The sequence below is a fragment of the Malassezia pachydermatis genome (assembly GCF_001278385.1).
Source record: "Malassezia pachydermatis strain CBS 1879 chromosome Unknown scaffold8, whole genome shotgun sequence".
In the NCBI taxonomy this organism is placed as follows: Eukaryota; Fungi; Basidiomycota; class Malasseziomycetes; order Malasseziales; family Malasseziaceae; genus Malassezia; species Malassezia pachydermatis.
The window spans coordinates 226,319-242,195 of NW_017253145.1; the positions used below are offsets into that span (position 1 = coordinate 226,319).

Below are 15,877 nucleotides of genomic sequence, written 5' to 3' on the forward strand. Positions count from 1 at the left end.
GGGAAGGAGAGGACACCGCCCAAGGAGAGGTTGTGTCTACGAGAACTAAGGAGCATTACATCACGCCGCAGCACGAGTCTGGTAGTTAGGAAGGGACAGTAGAGCCACGTACTTTGCTGTGAATGTGAGCCGAGTCCGACCAAAGATACGTACCTTCCGAGCCGACTTGTAGAACATCTTGCTCTGCTGACTCAACGAGCCGCTCTTTTCCACCAACTTATCAAGATCCTCGCCACGCTGGAGAACCGAGTCGATGGTGTTGTGCTGTGTGTCAGATAGCGTGCACGTACCAGCACAATCTTGGTGTCGTCCAATTCTTGCTGGACCCGCATGATCGTGTCGGCCTGGCGTGGGTCCTGGTACCGCGCAAGGTAATCTTGCGCCTGTGGGAAGTCGGACGACCGCACGATACCCTCGCCTTTCGAGGGAATCGAGCCACTAGCGGCTAGCTGTGCAGCCTGCGCATTCCAGCGCGACTTGGGCACCTTCATTAGGAACTCTTCCAGCAGCTTGTTCAGGAGCGAGTAGGCCACGCGCACGGGGTACTCGCTGTCCGACACAATCACGCCGCTAATACCATCTACGGCCGGGCGAGCATGCACATGCGCAGTAAAGTTGTTTTCCTGGATCGACTGACGCTGACCAGGCTGCGTGCGCTCCGACACGGTCTTCGCCATGAACGCCATCATGTCCTGCACAGTGCCACGCTGCATCCACGAAAACGAGTTCAAGTCCCATGCACTAAGCAGGGGCACGGCCTGCTGTCCAGGCTGGTTCGCAAAGAGAATCACAGCGACTAGAGGTCAGTAATATTGGCCACGTACACAGCTTCCTGCTGGGTTAGTCCTCTCCGCTACGTACATGACGGTCCAATGGAAGACCAAAACAAGCCCTCTCGTCGGGGTCCCCTAGTCCCCCTCCACATGCACAGCGCGTGGACCGCTGGCCCCGCCCCAGATGGCCCTACCGCGCCAAAGTGGCGTGACGAGGGAACGACACGGACCACCACCGACCACCATGGGTGCGCGAGAGGACGCGAGGAGCGCACCTCGACGTGGGCACCGCGTGTCACGCAATGTAGTGCAATCGCTTAGCCTTGTGCTTTTTGGGCTGCTGCTGTCCCAGTATGCGTACCTTAAGACGATGTTTGTCCTCGTGACGCAGTCAGCGCAGGATGTGCTCCCGGACTGGTACATCCGACCTGCGGCGGACATGCACTGCACGCCGATTGAAAGTGAGTTTGTCGAGGATGCGTACGCGTACCTGCGTGATCCGTTGACGGGCCGCCCAGCGCAGACCACGCAGTCGTGCGAAGATGTTCGATTGGTCCCTTCGCATGGCATAGCTTTCCTTTCCTGCGACCCTGGCCGGATAAAGTGGAATACGTTCATGGGCCCGTTGGCCCACCCCGAGTACCATGGCGCACTATGGCTTTTGCACTATGATCGTCCCTCCGCGCCGCATCCGTTGCCTATCGATGGCTTCCCGGCAGAAGCCGACTTCCACCCCCTGGGCCTCGGCGTGCATGTGGACGAGGCAGAGCATGTGCGTCTGTTTGTGCTAAACCAACGCGGTATCGCTACGACCGTAGAAGTCTTGGACGTGCACAACGTCGATGGCGCATGGCGTGCGACGTATGTACGCACCGTCGCCCACCCACTCGCTACGCATATGGGCAACAGTGTTAAGCCACTGAGTCGTACATCTATGCTCATCACGAACACACACGTCGTAGCGCTCCGTGCGCCGCCCAAGGCCTGGTACAAACGCACATTGGAGGGGCGTCTTGGCTCCACGTGGGCCTCGTATGTCTACCCATGGCTCATGCATCCACGCTGGCAGCGCATATTCCAGCGGCTGGACGAAATTGTGGGTCTCGGGTGGGTCGCTCATGTGACGTTTACAGAGGAGCGTACGTCGGACGACCTGCCAGGCTGGGAACAGGGCGTGACAACGCGCGCCATCGCGAGCAACATTGCCTTTGCCAATGGGATTGAGGTCACGCCGACGCACAGCGCCATGGTCGTCGCTGCGACTGTGGGCCCTGGCGTGCTTGTGTACCCGATCAAGGCACACATGGCCGATGGGACGCCGAATTGGACGTCGCCCAGTCTGTTTGAGGAACGGGTGTTTGTGCCTATGCCGTTCTTCCCAGACAACATGGACGTGATGCCCGCAACTGGTACGCCAGCGGACCATGACCCATTGCAAGGCGCCTCGATTCTTGTCGCTGGCCATCCATCGCTACGTGACTTGACGCGCATGATCCACGAACGCGAAGCCGCGCCGCTGGCCCCGAGCTGGGTCGCGGAGATCGCGTACACTGGCCGCCCACGTATCGAGAAAGACGACGAAGGTGTGCCTGTCCCCACACAGCAGCGCTCCATGCCGCCGCCGCCTGGATGGCGCGTACGTACGTGGCTCCAAACGAATGGACGTGGCGGCGTGGTGAATGGCCAGGCACTCACGCTTTCTGCAAGCACAGGCATAGGCTGTGATCCAGCGCGGCACACATGTATTATGACAGGATTGTATTGGCCGACACCGATAGAGTGTCGTGGTATGGAGTACAGGTAGTGGTATGTATGAATCAATCGGGCTCCAGCATCGCTTTGATCTGCTCTTCTTCCCGACGGTACTGCACGTCGGCGACCAGCGCTTCGTAGCCTGGGTGACTGTGGTCTGGGTGGCCAGGTTCCCAGCGTGGCGTGGATGTCGTGTTGGTATCCACCGCATCGTTGAACGAGACACGACGCTGCGTAGACGGGGGAGAAGGCTTCAACGTGGCCGATGCCTCCGCGTCATGCGGCGTAGCTACAGCCGCAGCGGCTTGCGCTAGCGTATCCTGCTTGGCCTGCAAGAGGCCTTCCGACTCCGTAGGGATCGCTGCGTCGTCGTCGGTCTCTCCCTCGTCAGTACTGGACGAGGAGGGATCGATCGTTGTGGCCTCGGCCTGCCGGTCGGTCACGGTAGTCTCCGCGGCGGACGTGGACGTGTCAGCCGCAGCGGCGGCGGCCGCTGCGGCTTCCGCTTCTTCGAGCTCGTTCTCGGCATTCAGCTCGTCGACCAAGTCGCGAATCCATGCATGCTGCCGCAACTCCACGGCGGACGGCCGCTCAAATGGATCGATGGTAAGACACTGCCGAATAAAGTCGATGCCCAGCGCACTGAGCTGCGACGGATCAGGCAGCTGGGGATGCTGCTGCGCCATGCCGATGTGGAACATGATGGCCCATTCATTATCGAGATGGCTCCATGGGCGCTGACCACGCGCACACTCCAGAATGACGCAGCCCAAGCTCCAGATATCCAAGGCGCCAGGCCGTCCCTTGTCCTCGCCTCGCACGACTTCGGGGCTCATATACATCGGCGTACCTTGCAAGCTCTGCCCAGGCTGATCGGAGCGGCCTGGCAGGACGAGTGGCGCACGTCGCCCGCCTGCTGGGAGTTTGACGGTGCGTGACTTGTTCGAGAACACTTTCGCAGCGCCAAAGTCGACCAATTTGATGACGCCCATGTGATCCAGCAAAATGTTTTCCGGCTTGATATCGCGATGGATTACACCCTTGGAGTGGAGGTACATCAGCCCGTCGAGCAGTTGCAGCGTGTACACCTGCAACACAATTTCGTCTTCAATGCGGCCATGCTCCAGCAGCTGTGCGAGGCTGCCGCCCTGGCAGTACTCTTCGAAAATGTACACCTTATCCCGATGGACTTCAATGCCATAGTACTCGACAATGTTGGGATGGCGGAGCATTTCCATGACCTGCATTTCGTCGTGAATCTGCTGGAAAAGTGCCGGCTGCGACGACAGCTCCTGGAACCGAATCTCCTTCACGGCCATCAGGCCACCGGTATCGAGATTCACGGCCAGGTACACAGTACCGAACGTTCCGCCACCAATAAACCGACCTTGCTGCCAGCGCATTTGCACGCCCTTTGACGCGAGCAATTGCAAATTGCGGTTCTCCAGTCGCGTATCGTCCAGGACGTGGCCAATCAAGCGCCGCTCGCGCAAATGCTCTTCGCGCGTCTCGTCATGCACAGCCAGCGCCGCAAGACGATGCTCACTGAGTGTCTTGGCAAACGCCATGACCTCATCGTAGGCGGTCAGTCGGCGTGGCTCGCCCAGACGCTGCGCACGCTTTACTTCCTGCTCCTGCAGGGCATTGCTGCGTGCGCCCAGCACGTCAAAGTGCGAGATAAGCAGCGCCATACAACTCGATACACACGTACGTAGCTGCACAAATTCGCGCTCACTCAGTAAGAAAATGTTCTCCCCTGTCGTCGTCTTCATCGCCTGCTCGAGCGCAGCGACGGCCCACTTGAACGTAAGGCGCTCCGTCGGGACACAGTCGTCGCATATAAACGAAATCCATTCCATCGACAGCTGCACGAGCGCCGTGGAGAGTAGGGCATGAAGACGCACACTTTGGATGTACGCCAGCGCACGAGCGCCCTGGTCAAAGGCAATGCCAAAGCAGCTGTGCACCAATTCGTCGCAAGCAGCGCGATCGGACGCGGGCAACGGCCGCAGGCGCAGCATTTGCCGACGTACGACAGGCACAGCACGTACGACGGTATCAGTCAAGACGTAGCCGGCCTTGGTCATGAGCTTCAGCTCATGCTGGATGAGATACAGATGCGACATGCGCTCATACACGGCCGTCAAAGGGAACGAGGCAGGCGCATAGCTGCTGCCATGCGCGGCTGCCTCGCCAGGCTGCGCAAACAGCCACGCAAAGTGGCGCTTGCACTGCTCCAGCCGTGCGCCCGTGCCATCGGCGACCAGGCGCAGACGCTGGTCCTTCATATCAATATCAATCCATGGCAACGGCAGCGTCATCACGCGGCCTGTCCATAAGAACGGCTCCCGCGGTGTGAGGAACAGCAAGTAATGAGGCGCGGCAGACGTCCCAGGCGTACCGCTATTCGCGTCGTTCATCATGGATGGCTGGTGCGGTCGCACGCACTGGAAAATCAGGTTCTGGATCGTTTGGGGCTGATCATCAAGCCCTGGCTCCGCCAAGACAAAGACACCTCGCTCCTCAAACGCCGACGTGTACACAAGAAAGTAGTCATGCGCTAGGAGCGTCTGCAAAAACGTGTGCAGATCATGCGGCTTCTGGGCTGGCGAGGCTGGCGACGTGGTGGGCGGCGACATCGGCACCGGCTTAGCCTGCTTCAGAACACGCAAATCGTACTCGGCAGACGTCTCAAGCAGCGTGCGAATACGCCGCGCAAAGCCTGTGGCATGGCGGCTGCGTACACGAGTGTTGGTAAACACGGTATGGATCCACCGCGTCATATCCGCCACACTCATCGGGACACGGCCCTGCGTCAGTCGGCCCACAGTCGCCGGCATGGGATGCGGCGTGGATGCCAGCGCAGCAGCGGCCATCACGTCAGGGTGGGCATCCTTGGGCGCCATCGCAGGCGCTTGAATCTCGCGCTGGAAGTACGCAATGATACGCGCAAACACGCGGTTGACCAGGGTGGCCGTCCGATGCGCGACAATCACATCCGCGCCAGGCACCACATGCACGGCCTCGAACAAAAAGTCCCACTCAGGCTCGAGGACATCGAGCTCTTTGAAGTACGGCACACTCTTCAGCCGGAAATGCAGCAGACGGAAGAAAAAGTGCAGGGCACTGCAGATCGTCGCATCAAAGCTGTCGTCCGATTCCAACGGCAAGTTCCAGCCGATCTCCGGCTCGGGAATTGTAAGTAGGGTATAAGTATCTTTGATACGGCACGCCAGGGCCAACACGGACCGCAGATCGTCGGCAAGGGAGTCGACCAGCAAAATACTAGGCTCCTTGAGCTTATCGGCATATTCCAGCCGCTGCCGTAACGCGCCTTCGGCAAGCCACATGGGGAAGCGAACAAGGGGCAGTGTATCCGACTCGAGCGACGGCAGGTGCAGCTGCGAAAACATATCGTGGTGATCACGCAGAGCATCACGCGCAAGCTCGACCAAGACCCGCAGACGCCGCAACGATCGCTGCTCAAAGGTCTGGTGCATTGTACTCTCACGGAAAATACGCTCAATCACCGTCAAGTCATCGTCAATCACGTCACCGGGCTGCGACGACTGGATCGTGGGGCGTAGTGTGCCGCCCGGCGACGTCAGTGTACCGGTCCACTTTTGCAGCAAGCGCACCTGCGCAGAAAGCTCATGGGCGACATTGTGCCAGGCGACAATCGCGGCTAGTTTGCGCTGGAAGAGTTCATGCGTCCAGGCAGGATAGGCCTCCGCTAGCTGGCGGTGCGATGGGAAGAGACGCGTGACATAGTCGACACGGTCAAGGAGCGTGACGACTTCCTTGTACACCTCCTCCTTGGGACTCGTCTCGGTGGCCGACTCACGAAAACGCAAGACATCGTCCATGACATTGGGCACGATTCGTGCTCGTTCCTCGCGAAGGTAGCTTTCCTCCCCTTCGGGCTGGTCCATGTATTCAGGCCGCCCCGCATACATCGCATGCAAGCTTAGCCATACACGATGCATGACTTCGGCAGGCGTCGGTGCGGACGCTTCCGCGGCGGTAATGCGCTTCGTCTCGGAGCTCAGGACATCGCTTTCCAACACAGAGCGCAGCATACGCTGCCACTCCATGCGCTTCTTCGGATCGTCATCGGAGGCAATCTGCTCCAGCACGCCACGCTCTGCCATGGGAGTCGACAGATGCGCTGGCGTCTCAGCAGGCCGCGGCTGGTGCGTACGAATGCGCTCCATATGCTTCTGCAAATACTTCATATCCGTATCGCTGCCAGAGGGCACGCCTGTGACTGACGGCGCAAGGCCGCGCACTTCAGAGGCCATGGTAGAAGCGCGCGTCTCACGCTCACCCTGCGATGGACGATGAAAAAGGGAGGGGGAGGGCGGCGCAGGCGGCGCGCCTACTCCACGAACGACGACTGCGCGCGCCCCGCCCTGGGTCCCTCGTGTGGAGGGAAAAGGGACGCATGCGCAAACGAATCGGGCTGCACGGAATCGGGCTGCACGCATGCGTCGCGGTCAGTCGATCGGCCGGTCGTCGTCGCTGGTACGCGCCTTTTTCGTTTTGGAAGCGTCGTGGGTCACGTCCCTTGATGTATTGGCCCAGCGGCAGCGCTCGACGACTCTGTGTCGCGTCAGCGGGCCTTCCAGACGCGGCCGCCGCCCAGGCACTGCATATGACAAGTGTGCGGAATGCGACGCTCTGGCTGGTCCTTACACGCACCGCGATCCTTGTATGGCGAGCACGCCCTGCTGAGCTCTTGGCTGCCGTAGTACGAACGCCACGCAGCTTGGACGAGTACGGAGCGAATGTTCATGCAATTTGGTGCCCGGACGCAAGCGTGATTGTGGTACAGGTACGTACGGAATGCACACTTACCGGTAGACGACACAACATACCCTCCTCTTTTACGATGTCGTACAGCCGACCAAGGCGCCCTATGTACATGCCCTGGTACATCCGGGCGAGCCGGACATGGCGCCGTCCATGTCGGCTCTCTTAGCCACCTTTCAGCCGGGGACAGGCGAAGGATATCATACGCCTGGCGGCGAGCCGTTGGCCGCTCGCATGGGCCTCGCCTTATCGTTCCGGCATGCATGGCACATTGCGTCTGGCGTATCGGCCATGTCGGCCACCGACACGTACTTGCTTGTGGCGACACAGACGCCGCCCGCGCTGCAACGCTTGCCATGGCACGACGCGCCGGACACGCTCGAGCCGATCCTGCTGTCATCGCTGCCATGGCTCACGTCGTCGTTCACTGGCAGTGTCACGCATATGGAATACTCACACGCGACAGATATGTCAATTTGGCTCACAGATACACACACCTATCTAGTGAGCGGGGAAGAAGCTCATGAAGGTGTGTGTGTGTGCGAATCGTCGAGCACGACGACAGCCATGAATGCGCGATTCAGCTTGCTCGCGCTGGGTGGGGACGATGGCGATGTGCGTGTGTACGAATGCACAACACCCACGCAGCCGCCCACCTTGTCGCATACGCTGCATGTGCCTACGTGGACCACAGGCCGTGTCACTTCGCTGGCCTGGAGCAGCGATGGCTACGCCCTCGCCGTCGGGTGGGAGCATGGATGGTCGTTATGGAGCTCGTTGGGGCATTTGCTCTACCACAGTTTCCGCGACGACTGGACGACGTCTACGCGTGTATTTCGCGATACCTTTGCGAAGGGGATTCAACGCGTGTTCTGGGGCCTGGGCGGCACCGAACTGTTTGTGTTGCCGAAAAGCGCTACGACCGCATCGCAGGACGATGCGTTGGTGTTTGTGCTGCCGATGCTCAAAGCTGTCGCGACATGCCATATGCGCCCCGATGAGGCCAGCGCAAGTTTCCTGATGAGCGACGATAGCCTGTGGATTTATCGCGGTCGTGAGCAGAGCGATGCTGGTCTTTTGACGCCGGAAAGCGATGTATGGCGCCCGGTCCGTATGCCGGCTGCCTATCTCGCGACGCAGTGGCCGATTCGGTACGCGACTCTAAGTGACGACGGCCGCTTCATCGCTATGGCGGGTCGACGAGGCTTGGCGCACTACAGTACGGCTTCCGGCCACTGGAAATTGTTTGAGCAGCCCGCGCAGGCACATGCCTTTTACGTGCGAGGAGGCCTGCTGTGGTTCCAACATGTGTTGATTGCGGCGTGTGACTGCAATGGCGAGGTCCAAATACGTTTGTACTCACGCGATCAGCCGCTGGACAATGCGCATTTGCTCGACTTGGCCGTACAGTCGGCGCCTGTGGTGACCATGGAACTGTTTGATACCAGTCTGCTTCTGTACCTGGCAGACAATACCCTTGTGCACTATATGATCACAACGACGCAGGATCGGATTCGACTGCGTCTATGCGGTAGCATCTCGTTTGAGGGCATCATTAGTGAGCCAGCTCGTGTTCGTGCTTTTGGTTGGCTCCCTGCACCGTCCTCGACACCGGCCGAGAAAGAAGATATCGGCTCGGCCAGCCTGCTGTTCTTGATTGATAGCATGCTGATTCTCCTGCACCCAGTGCGTGAGCCAAACTCGGACGAAGTGTCGTACGATTTGCATATCTTGCACGAGCACTTGGAGACGTTCTGGACTCATACGCAAGCGGAGGGGCCTTGGCCCTATGCCTTATGGGGCTACGATGGCCGCCAGCTCTGTTGGTGGCTCGATGTGCTCGAGCAGACGCCCGTCCGTCATATGCGTGTGGATGCGTACCCGATTGGGGTCCTGCTGGACCGCGGCATCGTTCTCGGTGCGGAGGCTACAGATGTGGTCCGGCGGACGCTGGACACTGCAACGTTCCGATTGCAGCTGCGTACGACTCTCTTTGTGGACCAAGTCCTGCGGGCTTTGTTAACCGACCATCGCATGTACGATGCTTTGGATGTCGCGAGTTCGTACGCGTCGCTGCGCTACTTCTCGCACATCCTCGAAGTGCTACTCCACAGCGTGCTGGAGGACGAAGCGGATGCGAAGCCGCCAATCGCAACCCACGCCCAAGTGCTTCCGACTGTGCTTCGGTTTGTGGATCATTTCCCTGAAGGACTGGCCATTCTCGCTCGGGCGGCGCGAAAAACCGAAGCGAAGCGATGGCCGCACTTGTTCGCGATCGCAGGTCGTCCCGCCACATTGCTGCACCATTGCCTAGAACGCCACGATTTGGAGACGGCCAGCTCGTACTTGGTAGTGGTGAACGACTTGGAAGACGAAGCGACAAGCATCGAGAGTGCTGCGAGTGTATTAGCACAAATGGAGCAGGCTCATATGTGGGGCCTCTTGCGCCAAGTGCTGGGCTATGTACGGGATCTCGACGAGGACGGGACTCGCTTAGCTGCATGCCTTCAAGCCGCGGAAAAACGAGTACCTGGCCCCTCGGTGCTACGGCAGACATGGCAAGGTATGACAAAGCAGGGCGATTCTGCATCTACGCCTGTCGCACCGCTAGTCACTGAGGCTGATATCTCGACAGAGAGCAGCTCCAGTACCTCGACCCTAACCCCTACGCCCCACACACCACGCAAACTGGGCTTGAGCAGCGATGGGCCACGCCGCCCCTCCAGCGCCGGCCGCCGCGATCGAGCGGCCACACCGTCGACACCCTCCCCCGCCCGCAAACTCTCCGCGCATACCTTGCATCGCGCGGCACGACATGCGTCGCTGACGCTATCTCCCGCTATGGCACGATTGCAAGCCAATGGACGGTTGGTGGTCGGCCCACCTACGCCATCCATATCGCCACGGCCGTTGGACAGTCGAGCCTCCACGCCGTCGCACACCGCAGGGCCCATGCCTTGACGATGTACATAGATCGGGCCTGTAGATCGGGTGCGGCGCACCGAAAAAAAAAAGTAGGCAGGGCTCAAGCCAAGTGGAGGAAGGCCCACCGCACCGCACCGCTCTCCCTCGATAGATTGCACGATGGGCCGACGTGAAACAGCGTCGCCCTTCCCACCGCGGGAGGCGAAGAAGACGCGCTCATCTCTAGCGGTGCGGCTACAGAAGGAGCAAAAGTTTCCACGTACGCTCTCTAAATCGGCTCTTCGTCGTCAGAAGCAACGTGCGAAGGAGCAGTTGGCAGGCAATCAAGAGGGTATGCAGGCCCTCACAGAGATGGTCACCTCGATGGAAGAGGCCATGGAAGATTCGCCATCGCAAGCCAGCTCGCATCCGCGACTACCGCATGTCCCTTCCGGGACCACAGCCAAATCACGCCGAGCGATGTTGTATGTATGCCTACGACTAACACCAGGACACGAGAACGACAACGCCAGCCTTTCATTCTGGCCGACTTACAAAAAAGTGACAACCCCTTCGCAGCGCTACGTACGCATGCACGCAATACACTGGAGCTGGCCGCACGCCCAGCTACAGGCGCTGCTGCTGAGACGGACGAAACGATGGGGTAGGCCTACGATAGTGTAATCATACCGACATGACATTGTGAAAAAAAAAAAAAAAAAATAGTCATAACTATGTACCGCGGCAATAATCGACCAAATGACGCAGTTCTTCAAGAAGCGTAAGCACAATGACCGTCTGCGGCGCCAAACGCATCCACGAAGGAACCCAGCCACGGAACAGGAACATGGGGCCCTCCGACCGCATGGCATTGAGGAGTTGTGGGACGCCGCTTTCGGTGCCACGCACGTTCATCAAACGGGAGCGAACGACATCAGCGGGAGATGTGATCGTCGTAGCCACAGTTCCAGCAAGAAGAGACGATGTCAGGTAGTGCGCAAGCGTGCCGTTGGTAAACAGGCCTGTAGAAAGGAGCAAGTCCTTGAAAAAATCGTACGACGCAAGCTGACTCGCGTTCATGAGCGCCGCACGCACCGTATTCGGCTGCCAGCCACGGAAGAGCGCACGAACACCCTCATCCTTTATGATGCGCATCACACCATCGAAGCAATTACGGTACTGGAAGCGCTGAGAAGGTTCACGAAACAAATCGCTGGTCATGCGCACCAAGACCAAGTCAGCGGGGTTGCCAGCAATGCCGCCCGCGGCGCCTGCGAGACTGGCAGCGCTAATGGTGATCCACATCGGGATGGGCTTGTCAGTAAAGCGAGTACGTTGCACGTAGTTCTTCATTTCCTCGTACGCTGCGAACCGAGTGAGACTGTATGTCATTTGGCGCAGAATGCTGGCCGACAGTCCGATGTACAGACCACGCACACCTTCACCGGCGATCGTCGAGCAGATCAGCTGTCCTGTCGACATCTTGGTTGGCGAGTTTTGCAGACGCACCCTGGCGAGATCAAGGGGATGCGTAAAGCATACGGCAATACTCGACGCAACACCGCCTAGCCAAAATGGGTATACATTGGGAGTTTTCTGCACAGGCTTGGCAGGTGGCTGCTCAACAGACACTGCGGAGGTCTTGATATGCGAGGGGACAAGAACAGTGGTATTACTGCTGGACGCAGTCGATTTTGACATCCCTCACGGCGATACGCAAGCGAACAGAGAAAAGGAGCAAGAGGAGTCCAAGTGCCTGGGCGCCCAACAGTGACGCCCGCCGTGCGTCGCGATAGTCACGCGTCGATGACTAAGCATGAGAAAGCGCCGCAGACAGCAGAGGCGGAGGCCACGTTGGAGACGGCCGCGCGTACAAGGAGGCGAGGGTTCCTTCGTTGAGACGTGTACCAACAACGATGTACGTACCTCAGCTTGAAGAGACGCTAACGGAGTAGGAGTGTCGCGGTGCAATCGGATGAGATTGCCAGCGTGGCGCTGTATCGGAAGCGTCCACTATGGTCGCATTTGTACATGCTGCCATTCCTCAGCTTGTACCCCGTATTGGCGTACACGTACTATGTGCGATACGACGACTGGGTCAAGTCGGAAGAGTGGACGTTTGTGTACACGGTGGCCTTGGTCGCCTCGCATGCGCTCAGTTATCTCGTGACGCACTGGGACGTGCGCGCAGAGGCATGGATTACCGCGGCGCGTGTCTCTGATGTGGACGCTGCAGATTGTGTGCGTATTCTCCCGCTAGCGCACAAGGGCGAGGGCGCGATGCTCGCGCTCCAGCGGGTACGCCGGCAAGGTGAGCAGGACGAGTACTCGTTCGTGTACCAAGCTGACAAGTATGTGCTGGCCTTCCCCGACTCGAAAGCGCCTTCGACGTCGGTCACAACGTCGCCAGACATTCGTGAACGTACGTTCCGCCGCGTGCTGTACCCGGCCGATGCGCATATGCCGCTGCAGGATGTGCAGCAAAGCACAGGTTTGCGCGGTGACGCGCTGGAGCGTGCGCAGCGCATTTACGGTGGCAATGTGCTTGACATTCCTGTGCCGCGTTTCATGGATCTGTTTATTGAGCATGCCGTTGCGCCATTCTTTGTGTTCCAAATCTTCTGTGTGGGTCTCTGGCTCCTGGATGAGTACTGGTTCTCGTCGCTGATCTCGCTCTTTGGCTTGGTCGCATTTGAGTGCACGGTTGTATTCCAGCGCCTGCGTACGCTCAACGAGTTCCGTACGATGTCGATCCAGCCTTTCTTGATTCATGTGTTCCGTGACAAGAAGTGGACGGAAGTCATGACCTCGGAGCTGCTGCCTGGCGACTTGGTGAGTGTGACACGGACCAAGCCCGATTCGGCGCTGCCGTGCGACTTGGTCTTGGTGTCAGGCTCGGCCATTGTGAACGAAGCGATGCTCAGTGGTGAAAGCACGCCATTGCTGAAAGAAGGACTGACGCAGCGGAATGGCACGGACACACTGGACGACCAGGGCAGCGATAAGCTGCATTGCCTGTTTGGCGGTACCAAGGCGCTGCAGGTGACGCCTGGCGAGAAGATGGCGGGTGTGCCTGCGGCGCCGGATGGCGGCGCGATGGCCATCGTGCTTCGTACGGGCTTTGGCACGACGCAGGGCCGTCTGATTCGTTTGATGGTGTACACAAACGAGAACCAGGTGACGGCGAACAATCTGGAGAGCTTTGTGTTTATTGCCTTCCTGTTGGTCTTTGCGATTGCCGCCAGTGCGTACGTCTGGGTGAATGGTCTGAAGATGGAGCGTCCGAAGGGCAAGTTGTTGCTGGACTGCATTCTGATCATTACGTCGGTCGTCCCGCCGGAGCTGCCGATGGAGCTTTCGATGGCAGTCAATGCTTCGTTGGTGGCTCTCTCCAAGTTTGCGATTTTCTGTACGGAGCCGTTCCGCATTCCTTACGCGGGCCGCGTGGATGTGTGCTGCTTCGACAAGACAGGCACGATCACCGGCGAGGATTTGGAAGTGCAAGGTGTGGTCGGTACAGCGACAGACGGTACGAAGCCGCTCTCAGACGAGCTCTTGCCTATGACGAAGGCCATGCCGGCGACGACGTTGGTCGTGGCGGCTGCGCATGCATTGGTGCTGGTCGACGATGAAGTGGTCGGTGATCCGATGGAGCGACGTGCGCTGGATGCTCTGGGCTGGGTCGTGAAGCAAGGAGATCATGTGGTCCCTGGCGAGAAGGCTATGGGCCCTGCGGTGACGATTCGGACACGCTTCCACTTTTCTTCCGCGCTGAAGCGTATGTCGACGGTGAGTCAAGTCGCTGGGTACAAGCAGCTGCTGGCCGCGTCGAAGGGTGCGCCGGAAGTGCTGAAGCCCATGTTCAAAGAGCTGCCGTCGAACTACGATGAGGTGTACCGACACTACACGCGCCGTGGCAGCCGTGTGATTGCGCTGGGCTACCGCTGGCTGGAGGGCGATGGCCGCTCGCTGAAGCGCGAGCAGGTGGAGTCGGAGTTGCAGTTTGCTGGTTTCCTGGTTCTGCACTGCCCGCTGAAGCCGGATGCCGTGGAATCGCTGCGTCAGCTGAACGACTCGTCGCATCGCTGTGTGATGATCACAGGTGACAATGCGCTCACGGCGATTCACGTGGCGGAGGAAGTGGAAATTGTGGTGCGGGAGCCACTCGTGCTGGACAAGCGCGAGGGCGGTGCGGATCACGATTTGGTGTGGCGCGGTACGGATGACCAGGTGGTCCGGGAGCAGGATACCGAGCAGGATCTGCATCGTCACCTGTTTGACGAGTACGATGTCTGTGTGACGGGTGTGGCGCTGCGTCAGTTTGAGGACAAGCCGGCGGCGCTGCGTGAGTTGGTCGCGAATACGGTGGTATACGCGCGTGTGTCGCCGACGCAGAAGGAGCTGATTCTCAGTGTGCTTCGTTCGTTGGGCTACGTCACGCTGATGGCGGGCGACGGGACCAACGACGTGGGTGCGCTCAAGATGGCGAACATTGGTGTGGCACTGCTGGATGGCTCGGAAGACGATCTGAAGAAGATTGCCGAGCACCAGAGGCTGGAGCGCATGAAAAAGAGCTACGAGGCGCAGCTGGCGCTCATGGCGCGGTGGAACCAGCCGCCGCCACCGGTGCCGCCGGCGCTCAAAGAGGCGTTCCCGCAGCTGGAAGAGGCGCGTGAGAAGGCCGCCCGCAAGATGCAGGTGCAGCGCGCCGCGAACCCAGTGGCCAAGTTTGACCTGTCGTCGATTACCTCCTCGATGGATGCGCTGGACGAGGACGATGGCCCGCCGCAGATCCGGCTGGGCGATGCGTCGGTCGCTGCGCCGTTCACCAGCAAGCTGGCCAATGTCAAGGCGGTGTGCTCGATCATCCGGCAGGGACGCTGCACGCTGGTCGCTACGGTGCAGATGTACAAGATTCTGGCGCTCAACTGCTTGATCCAGGCGTACTCGCTGAGTGTGCTGTACCTTGACGGTATCAAGATGGGCGACTACCAGCTGGCAGTCAGCAGCATGCTGATCTCGGTGTGCTTCTACTGCATCAGCCGCGGGAAGCCGCTGGACAAGCTGGCGCCCGAACGCCCGGTAAACACGATTCTCAGTCTGTACGTGTTTGGCTCGATTCTATCGCAGACCGCGCTGCATGTCGTCACGATGATGTACGTCCAGCAAACCTCGGTGCGATTTGAGGACCCTGGCGAAGTGAACTTGGAGGCAAAGTACACGCCGACGTTGTTGAACTCGGGTGTGTACCTACTTGGTCTCTCGCAGACGGTGTCTACGTTCGCCGTGAACTACATTGGGCGGCCGTGGCGTGAGAGCATCCCGGAGAACAAGGCGCTGTACTATGGTCTGCTGGGCGCGAGTGCCGTGGCGTACCTGGGCGCGCTGGAGCTCGTGCCGGAGCTCAATGAATGGCTACAGCTGACCAAGATGACGAGCGACTACCAGTCGATCTTGGTCGTGACGATGGTCATTGACTTTGTTGGCTCGTACATCCTCGAGGTGTTCTGGAAGATGTTTGCCGACGTGCGCCCAAAGCCGCTCATTCTGCAGGGCCAGGCCTTGCGTGTTCGCGCTCGGGCCGCGAAGAAAGCCAACTAGCGTATAGTTCACAATAGGAGACGTTACACAAGCAC

At 59.3% G+C, this 15,877-nt stretch overlaps 7 protein-coding genes across 7 annotated transcripts; 4 read left to right on the forward strand and 3 right to left on the reverse strand.

Annotated features, from left to right (window-relative positions):
- Window positions 1–60: 60 nt before the first annotated feature.
- On the reverse strand, window positions 61–1,019 carry Malapachy_0560 (snare protein ykt6; the record flags this gene model as incomplete). The annotated part of the gene is made up of 4 exons (XM_018135076.1): window positions 61–78; window positions 154–264; window positions 291–796; window positions 1,004–1,019. 4 exons carry the CDS (start codon window positions 1,017–1,019, stop codon window positions 61–63), a joined length of 651 nt encoding a protein of 216 aa, XP_017990536.1.
- On the forward strand, window positions 1,018–2,577 carry Malapachy_0579 (hypothetical protein; the record flags this gene model as incomplete). Its single annotated transcript, XM_018135095.1, has 1 exon — window positions 1,018–2,577. The coding sequence occupies one exon, from the start codon at window positions 1,018–1,020 to the stop codon at window positions 2,575–2,577; it is 1,560 nt and encodes a 519-aa protein (XP_017990560.1).
- Window positions 2,578–2,590: 13 nt separating this feature from the next.
- Malapachy_0588 (ssk2-map kinase kinase kinase of the high osmolarity signal transduction pathway) lies at window positions 2,591–6,826 on the reverse strand (the record flags this gene model as incomplete). The annotated part of the gene is made up of 1 exon (XM_018135104.1): window positions 2,591–6,826. The coding sequence occupies one exon, from the start codon at window positions 6,824–6,826 to the stop codon at window positions 2,591–2,593; it is 4,236 nt and encodes a 1,411-aa protein (XP_017990600.1).
- Window positions 6,827–7,179: 353 nt separating this feature from the next.
- On the forward strand, window positions 7,180–10,298 carry Malapachy_0571 (ric1-domain-containing protein; the record flags this gene model as incomplete). The annotated part of the gene is made up of 2 exons (XM_018135087.1): window positions 7,180–7,359; window positions 7,389–10,298. 2 exons carry the CDS (start codon window positions 7,180–7,182, stop codon window positions 10,296–10,298), a joined length of 3,090 nt encoding a protein of 1,029 aa, XP_017990552.1.
- A 123-nt stretch (window positions 10,299–10,421) lies between these two features.
- Window positions 10,422–10,909, forward strand: Malapachy_0585 (hypothetical protein; the record flags this gene model as incomplete). Its single annotated transcript, XM_018135101.1, has 2 exons — window positions 10,422–10,726; window positions 10,753–10,909. The coding sequence occupies 2 exons, from the start codon at window positions 10,422–10,424 to the stop codon at window positions 10,907–10,909; spliced, it is 462 nt and encodes a 153-aa protein (XP_017990518.1).
- A 64-nt stretch (window positions 10,910–10,973) lies between these two features.
- Window positions 10,974–11,942, reverse strand: Malapachy_0561 (dicarboxylic acid transporter; the record flags this gene model as incomplete). Its single annotated transcript, XM_018135077.1, has 1 exon — window positions 10,974–11,942. One exon carries the CDS (start codon window positions 11,940–11,942, stop codon window positions 10,974–10,976), a length of 969 nt encoding a protein of 322 aa, XP_017990576.1.
- A 330-nt stretch (window positions 11,943–12,272) lies between these two features.
- Malapachy_0531 (endoplasmic reticulum ca-transporting p-type atpase) lies at window positions 12,273–15,842 on the forward strand (the record flags this gene model as incomplete). The annotated part of the gene is made up of 1 exon (XM_018135048.1): window positions 12,273–15,842. One exon carries the CDS (start codon window positions 12,273–12,275, stop codon window positions 15,840–15,842), a length of 3,570 nt encoding a protein of 1,189 aa, XP_017990496.1.
- Between the last annotated feature and the right edge of the window lie 35 nt (window positions 15,843–15,877).